This window comes from Phragmites australis, chromosome 15, assembly GCF_958298935.1.
Source record: "Phragmites australis chromosome 15, lpPhrAust1.1, whole genome shotgun sequence".
Classification (NCBI taxonomy): domain Eukaryota; kingdom Viridiplantae; phylum Streptophyta; class Magnoliopsida; order Poales; family Poaceae; genus Phragmites; species Phragmites australis.
Window position 1 is genome coordinate 5109308 of NC_084935.1, and position 8694 is coordinate 5118001.

Below are 8694 nucleotides of genomic sequence, written 5' to 3' on the forward strand. Positions count from 1 at the left end.
GCTCCTGTTAAACTTGGGTCTAATTGATTTTCTGGCGTGCCACACCGCCCCTAATATATTTTCACATTTTCTTTCGTAGCGTTACTTGGCTTGAGGAGGACCTGCTTTGCCGGGCAAATACAGTTTATGACCCTACTGTGTTATCTTCGCCGGGAAAACAGAGTTTATGTGTCATTTCTTACTCTTTTCCTGGTGTTAAAAACTACTTGGTCGTAGAACTGGCCTGGTTTATGGCCGTAGTGTGTTATCTTTACCTTAATGCTGCAACCGTTCGATGGATCGTGGGTGCTGTATGGGTTTTATCCACAAACAAGTCCAATTTGCCCTCATCAACTTGCCACAGGGTCTCATTTCCCCCTATAAACTCAAAAACCAGAAATCTTACACCCCTCATCTCTTAAAACCATCCAAATTACCCCCCCCCCTCTTGCCCTCTTTTCACCCTGGTTTTGTGCCACATCACCCTCAGGGCCCACCCGTCAGCAACCTCATCTTCTTCATCCTCTCTTTTCTCTCTCCGGCTCCTCTTTCCATGGCCGCCGCCGTCAGGCCTCCACATCCGTCTGTGGCAAGTTGAGGAGGGGAGGTGGGGAGGCGAATTGTTCTTTTATCTACTGTTACCATGGAACCTGAAAGAGATCACTGTCTAAACGAATATTGGATCGTGTTCGACTGACTCTTTTTGACGAACAATTTGTTGAAGGAGAACTTGGCCTCCGATCCTCACTTGTTGTGTTTAATCTCTTGTTCTTGGCATGTTTCACGTCTTGTTCTTGGCAGAATTTTCTGGTGCTAGCTTCTTGTCTTCGTTTAATGGCCTGCTGCTGCTACTCTGTTCGGGGCATAACCTTGGCTGGGTCTCAAGGAATGGGCAGAGGAAGTATGAATAGGTGCAATGCGAAGGCTGGGTATCTGCCGGACACTTCTTCATGGGCCAAGTTAGTTGCTTGGTGCGTTTTGTAGGCCCAACAATAATGGAGCACTGGCATTCTGGGGTGCGCTTTCTTATACGGCCACAAAATTGTTAGCCCACTTGCACTTCACATGTAACGCCCTCGCTTCTGCAGTTTACGTTCGTCTCCCGCGCCCCTGCTAAACGATTCCGAATCGTAGCCAGCTCCTCCTGATTTTGCATATGATTATGTGTTGAATTGATCTCGACTTTATCTCTTGACATGCATCCTAACTGACCGAAAGTACAGGGAAGCTCCCTCCACCTCTCATGTCCTGATCAGGTACAGTCAACCGAGTAGTTGCGGTCCTGGCCTTATCTCCTCATGCACTCTTTCATTTGGCCAGTGGCTTGCCATCGCCAGAGTACTCAGAGCCACCACTCTCTCTCGAGTCGCGTAGAGAAATTGGGAAGGAAGGGGAGAAATGGCATTAGGGTTTGGGGGCAGCGCTTTGCGCAGTATTGTTCGGGCCGTTTTGTCCCGACAATGCATGCGGCAAGCCGTCGGATGAGGATGGACGGTTGAGATGCATCCGGAGGGCGGCGCCGATCAGCTAGGCTGGGTCCGCGTTAGTAGGCCACGTGAGCGTGCGCAAGGGGTAGCTGGGTCGCGCCCTCAGCCATGCAGACGCGCGCACTTGTGCGCAAGGAGTTAGGCTAGCGCACGGTTTTAGGCTACGTGCATATTTCTGGACCAGAAGATCAGGCTTTTGGGCCTTTTCCATCTTCATGAGTTTTCTTAGTGATTTTAATGCATTTTCTATTTATGCATTGATCAAATGAAGTCGGTTCCTTATACTTCAGCTGTCAGAAGCATTATGTATACTCAAGTATCTACTCGCCTTGATTTAGCTTTTGTGATCGGAATGTTTGGCAGATATCAGTCAAATCCAGGACCGAACCACTAAAAAGCCATTAAGAAATCCCTTCGCTATTTACAAGGCACTTAGTACTACATGCTCATATTTAGAAAATCTAAGAACCTTAAAGTTGTTTGCTATTCAGATGCAGACTTTACGGGGTGTGTGGATACCAAGAAATCCACATCGGGTTATATCTTCACCTTCGCTGGATGAGCTATCTCGTGGAAAATCTCTAAACAGACACTTACGTCATCATCAACTATGCAAAAAAGTATGTAGCATGTTATGAGGTTAGCAGGCATGCTATATGGCTAGAGAACTTTATCCCGGGATTAAGAGTGATAGACTGTCAGTGACATGGGAACCAGGGGTCCCCGAGTTCCGAGACCAAGATAGCAGAGTGCCACGTGGTGCCCTCCTTCGGGGATTATCTCCCTGAGGTCCGAGAAGACCAAGTTCCGGGAGAGGGTGCTCGGGGCCATGAACAGTGGCCCCCGAGCACCCGAGTTCCCCGATGACCCGAGAAGACCAAGTTCCGGGAGAGGGTGCTCGGGGCCATTAGCAGTGGCCCCCGAGCACCCGAGTTCCCCGATGACCCGAGAAGACCAAGTTCCAGGAGAGGGTGCTCGGAACCATGAACAGTGGTCCCCGAGCACCCGAGTTCCCCGAGGACCCGAGCAGTCAAGTTCCGGGAGAGGGAGCTCGGGGCCATGAACAGTGGTCCCCGAGTACCCGAGTACCTCGAGGACCAAGAAAGGGCAATCCGGGAGAGAGTGCTCGGGACTATAAACAGTAGTCCCCGAGCACTCACAGTTCCCTGAGGACCTGAGAAGTCCATCGCCGGTGGTCCCCACAGGGGCTCAGCGGTGAGGAATCAATTAGTGAGAGACCCGATGCTGCATTTAAGAGGGCGCGTGGCCTGTAACTTCCAACCACTCCCCCTACGCCTGCTGTCAGTCCCTGCCACAGCCTGGCAGGGAGGCATGGGGATATTTAATGCGGCAAGCTCCATCGCGCGTCATCCGGCACGCCTCGGGATATCGTCGCAAGGCTCGAGGCATATCGTCTGCCGCTCTGCTGTGTCAGGTTTGCTCTGACCGGGCGGGCACGCGGGGTGCTCGGTGGCTGCCCGGTGGGCCCTCCCTGCAGCACCCGCCGAAAAGTAGGATGATGACAACAAGACCGGATGGGGGCGCGTTTTCAACCCTCCCCGTAACATCAAGCTGCAGCCCATGATGATTGCTTTTCATTTATGGCGCCTTGGAACTCGTGCCATCCTTTCTGGGTACGCCACTCGCCCCGATGGGGTATAAAAGAGGGGCGGGCTCCCCGGAGAAGAGGGACTTAGATCGGAAGAGGCTGGATTGCTAGACCGAACTGAGAAGATCGAGACACACAGAAGATAACGGCTTCTTCAAGACCGTGACAAGCTCACGAAGCTCTAGTTTTAGACAAACATCCTTGTAACACAAGAGATACTCAGAGAGGCATTCCCTGAGCATTTATAACATACACACAGAAGTAGGGTATTACGCTCCGTGCGGCCTAAACTTGTCTAAAATCCCCGGAGCATTTATTTCCTCCTGCATCTGATCATCCATTCCACCTGCATCTCATTTACTCCCATTTATTTCACGTACGAGGTAGATTCAGAATCATCCCTCCGGCCGAATCTCAAAGGAGGTCCCTCCGGATCCCCGGTTGTGGAGTTCATCCTCCGATATAGACATCATTTCAAAACCACTTACGTTTTACTGCAATAATCAACATGTAGTTTTCTATACGAGTAACAACAAGTCGAGTGATACTACCGAACATATCGACATTAAGTATCATGTTATGAAAGATAGAATCCAGAATCCAGAATCCAGAATCCAGAATCAAACAATTAGTGTCAAGCATATAAAACCTAAGGCAATGCTTGCGGATCTACTTATTAAAGGTTTACCACCTCATATTTTTCGTGATAATGTTGCCAGCATAGGGTTATAGAAAAGCATATGATTCTGGATTAAGAGGACCGTAAAGCAAACCAACTCTCATTAAGCATAATATTTTTTATTTCTAGATAGAGTGGTATACTATAGGTATTTGAGTTTCAATGGTATTTTATTAGCCGTTGTAACGCTTTGCCTTAGTACACTATTTTATTAAGAATGCGCTTATGATGTTAGCTTTACGATCAATGGGGACAATGTTGGAATTGATCTTGACCTTATCTCCTAACGTGCATCCTAATTGACCAAGAGTCCAGTGGGAGCTCGTTCTCACCTCTCGCGCCCTGATCGGTGGCACAGCCAGCTGATTGGTTGCTGTCCCATTCCACCAACGCTATATGAGGGGGGGGGGGATTAGTCTTGGGTCTCGGGATTGATCGTTATCTTGAGTCCAATGCACACCCCTACACTTCCAGGACCTAGACCAATCTAAGGGAGCACTGAAGTGGAGCGAAAGCCGCCACCATGACTGCACTAACCATCTTTACCACACTGGTGTCCTTTGCATCAACTCCTTCATCGAGCCAACAATCGTCTACACCAACGTGTACACCTACGTCAACCCTTTGCACCACATCATCTCATCGCTCACTAATGGCGTCCCCAAACTCAAGTGTGTTACGCTTATGCTCTCATGTATGTGTTCAATCTAAGGGCTAGCAATTATGTAAATTAGACCCGTTTTAGTCCTAACATATGGCCATAGAGGAAGCACCAGACTAAAGAAACAAAGCTAAGGTGGTGTGGCACATACAAGTTTACATGGATTTATAGACGTATGATTTATCCTAATCATCAATCTATTCTACCCGATACTGATACATATGTTAATTCTTCTCTTCGATCCTACAATTTTTTCATCTACTTCTCTAATACTAAATAAATAGTCTCATAGTCTGATAAATCATATGTGCAGGTACGAAAATTACTGTTACAGCACAGGAGCTGGGGCATACCACCCTGAAAGAAAAATAGGGCATGCCGACAAAGACACATGTCCGTCCTCTACGGGGCACATGCCCATGCGCTATGGCATTCATGGCCGTCCCTGCAGGATTCCAGCGACTCTAATTTAAGGTGAGTCACAAAAAGGGCTACGAGGTTGGTGGGTGCATTGAAGCCGCAAGCCAACCCAGAGCTTCGTCCTCACCACTTCACTCGCAACTGTAGCAGCACCGTGCCGTGTTGCCGTTTCATTCGTGGTTATATTACATATCACATCCAGGCCCAGCCTTCTCGACCGCCACTTCACTCACTAGAGTGTTGCAGTGTAGTGTAGTGTAGTGTTGGGGTGTTGCAGTTTCACCTCACCTCGGTTGCCGGCAGCACAGTCTTGAGTAGTGCCAAAGATCTCAAACAAGACCCAAGAGGAGAAGATGAAGGCGATCTCTGTCACTCTGGTTCTCCTGCTCTTCGTCCTGGTCGCTTCATTCCAGGATGACACCGTGGTTGCAGGTAAACATCCCAATCCCAGCCACTTACTCACTACTACTACAAACCTAAAAGCCTAGCTGTCTAGCTAGATAGCAAAATTGCAGGGCTTATATGATCGACCTAGCTCATGTATTTTTAACCTGTGTACATATGTGATTTGACGGACGCAGATAATGCCGCCGTTCCGGACGGCGCCTGCGACGCCAAGTGCCGGAGCCGCTGCTCGCTGAAGAAGGCCGGGCGGTGCTTCGGCCTCTGCACGATGTGCTGCGGCAAGTGCCAAGGCTGCGTGCCGTCGGGGCCGTACGCGAGCAAGGACGAGTGCCCGTGCTACAGGGACATGAAGTTCCACAAGGACGGCCGCCCCAAATGCCCATAGGAAATTGTAGCTTCGTTCCTCACGATCCTGAGGTGTTCATGCATGTCGTGCGAGCGCTAGGCTTGCCTGCGTGTGGCACGTTGGATTCGGCTTTCTGAGAGCTTTGTTTTCGTCCTCGGAGACGTCCTGGAATAAACAATGCTCTGCATGCAGTATAGCAGCAGATTGTGCATCGCAGTTCAGAAAGCCAGTCCAGATCAGACGAGACAGCATAAACAAGAGACATAGAAGAAGTGCGACGAGCACGATAGAACAAGAACATAGAAGATTTGGTGTAAGCTTGTTATTGGTGCTTGCTGCTGCTAGGGGCTGAGTATTCCATGCTCATTGGCGCGCCAGGTAGGGGGGAATATCCCTGGATTTGTTTGTTTGTCTTTTTCCACAGGAAAAGATGGCTGGTGGGCACCGTCTCCAGCGTTCTGGCTCCACTTCCAGTGACGAAGTGCTGTCCGACGCTCGGGAGAGCCCCAATCGATGATTCAAGATTAGAAGCCAGTCCAGATCAGACGAGACAGCATAAACAGGAGATATAGAAGAAGTGCGACGAGCACGATAGAACAAGAACATCGCAAACAAGCTCGAGCAGAGCTAGAACACGAGAGCCTCAAGCTCTCTGTAGACAGCACACCCTTGTAACCAGATACATCCTTGAAGAATTCCCTTCAAGGAAAGATATAGCGCTCACACAGGAGTAGGGTGTTACGCCCCCGTGCGGTCCGAATCTGTCTAAACCCTGGTGCATCCATCTTTTTTGCACTAGGTCGATCATCCTCCTCCACCAGCCGCTGCATTTATTTTTGTTCCCATTTATTTTCCCGACGAGCTCGTTCAGGATCATCCCGGCCGAATCTTTTAAAGAATGGTAAGGTGGCGTGGCACATGAAGCCTGGGCATACCGACAAAGACACATATCTGTCTCTCTCCTCGCAACGGCACAGGAGCATGCGTTTTGGCGTTCATGGCCGTCCCTGCAAGATTTTCCCACTATTTTAAGGCGACTCACACCAAAAGGGCTTGGAGGCATGAAAGCTTGAAACAGCAAGCTAACCATCCTATGTTTTTTATGGAAAGAAAACAGAACCGTCCTGCAGTGGACCGTCCTGCAGTGGTTATATATCACACCCAGCCTCCTCACTCCTTCACTGAACTAGAGTAGCAGTGTAGTCAAGTGTAGTGTTGCAGTTTCACATCTGTAGCCAGCAGTACGCGCGGTCTCTTGAGTTGCACTGTTTGTTAAAGATGATGAAAAATCAAGATAAAATATGAGTTAGTTTGTATGTGATGAGTTATTAATAACGTTAGAAATGATTTGAGTTGGTATGAGCTTGGTTATGTGTGATTTTATTTATAGCTAATTAAACTTTGAATTAGAGCAGACTGTTTCAGAATTCAGAAAATTATGCCTTAATAGAACATCCAGTGTGGGTTTTTTACCACACCCGATAGTCTGTTGTTACGGTGAAGTGAGCACTAAAGTATTTTTAGTGCTGAAACAGAAATAAAAATAAACACCGGATGGTACGGTGATGAACTTAGAGAGTGTTAGAGTATTTTCTGCAGAGAGGAGATTTTTGGCGCAAGTTTGATTATATACGCCGGATAGTTCGTTACTGAATTTGTGAACACCGGAGAACGCACCAAACTTTTTGTTACAGAGAGGTTGTATAAGTGTGATTCGGTGGATTGGCACACGCTGGATTATCCAGTTATGATATGAGTTCACCGGGAGCTTTCATCGGACTTTTTTCTTGCAGAGAGCAAAAAATTTCTGAAATAGATAGTATTACACTCACCAAATTATCCGGTATTCAGAAACAGAACACACTGAAAATAAATTCCTAGTGTGTTCCTAATTTTTAATGCCTCAAATAAATTCTCAAAAATCAGGAAAAAAATCAACCCAATTTTAAAAGTATGCTTCTTTAGAAAATTTCAATTAAATATTGGCTTAGGCTTTTTGATCAACCCAATTTAAATGGGTTGCTAATAAGCTCTAGTTTGTTTATAAAAACATTTGAAATTTTTAGACCACTTTTATACTTTCAGATAAAATTGATTGTTAAATGAAAAAATGGAAGTCTATACACACGAGCACGTACATGCAAGTATAGGACAGGGAGTGAACTATGCCGATTTATATAAGCTATCCCGAACAGCCGGCGATAAGTTTTGGCATTTAAATCTACGCAAGATCTCACCCGCAACGGATAACAGCAAAGTCTCCCCGTTGAACAGGCGAGAAGTTGCTTGATAGTATTTTTCATATGGGCCCACAAGGTGTCGCTTATTTATCTGTTGATATCTTGTTCTCGTCCCATAAACGGTAGACGACAGTCTATTCTTATAATTTATTGAAACGGATGTGTAATTTTACATATATTAAAGAAAAAATATATAAATAAAAAACGCCGTGAGGCTTTATGGGCCGGCCGATAGAGGTTGATGGGCTCAACGGTGCTGAACGCCTTTTTTTTTAGAAGAACAGGACATCAACATTGATGTCACAGCTCCATTAAAATGAAACTGGTTTCATTACAAAATGTTAAGCTCAGAAATTAAACTGAGTAGTACAGACAAGTTTTAGATAGCCTCCAGCCTGAAGTTCTCTCTAAACCCTGTTTCTGCAGGCTAAAGCTTGAACATCTCCAGGTCGGCAGCATTTGCGCACCTCTTCAAACTGCACAGCTTTGCGCAATTGTAATTGATCTTATCACCCCTTGATAGTCACTGTTGAAGTGTTTCTGCCTAATCTCCAGTTTGACTCTACAGGGATGTGCTAAAACTGACCAGCAGGCTATGCGGGTGTTGCACTCGGCCCACTAGTATTTGATCCCGAGTTTCGATACCAGTGTTCATCGAACCATTGGAGTAAGAACATATGCCTACGCTTCATGCGGTCCTATTGCTTCCCATAAATTCTTGCCGACTCTTACTCCGGTGTATTCGTGATGTGACTAGGCTGTGCTTCAATATTTTTATGTAGAATCGAGAATGAAGGTTAGAGCGGTGAATAAGTGTCCTAATTATTTTTTACTGAAATAGATGATATATTTTTTATATTCTCATCTA

The 8694-nt window shown here is 46.8% G+C and overlaps 1 protein-coding gene across 1 annotated transcript; it reads left to right on the forward strand.

Moving 5' to 3' along the window:
- The first annotated feature begins 4821 nt into the window (after nt 1–4821).
- Nucleotides 4822–6846, forward strand: LOC133893208 (peamaclein-like). Its single transcript, XM_062334181.1, has 2 exons — nt 4822–5267; nt 5417–6846. The coding sequence occupies exons 1-2, from the start codon at nt 5189–5191 to the stop codon at nt 5623–5625; spliced, it is 288 nt and encodes a 95-aa protein (XP_062190165.1). The 5' UTR covers nt 4822–5188; the 3' UTR covers nt 5626–6846.
- The last annotated feature ends 1848 nt before the right edge of the window (nt 6847–8694 follow it).

Excerpts from the sequence above, each read along its gene's own strand:
- LOC133893208 (XM_062334181.1), top strand. The coding sequence starts at position 5,189 with ATGAAGGCGATCTCTGTCACTCTGGTTCTCCTGCTCTTCGTCCTGGTC. Across the intron at positions 5,268-5,416 it reads GGATGACACCGTGGTTGCAG|ATAATGCCGCCGTTCCGGAC; the intron begins GTAAACATCCCA and ends TGACGGACGCAG.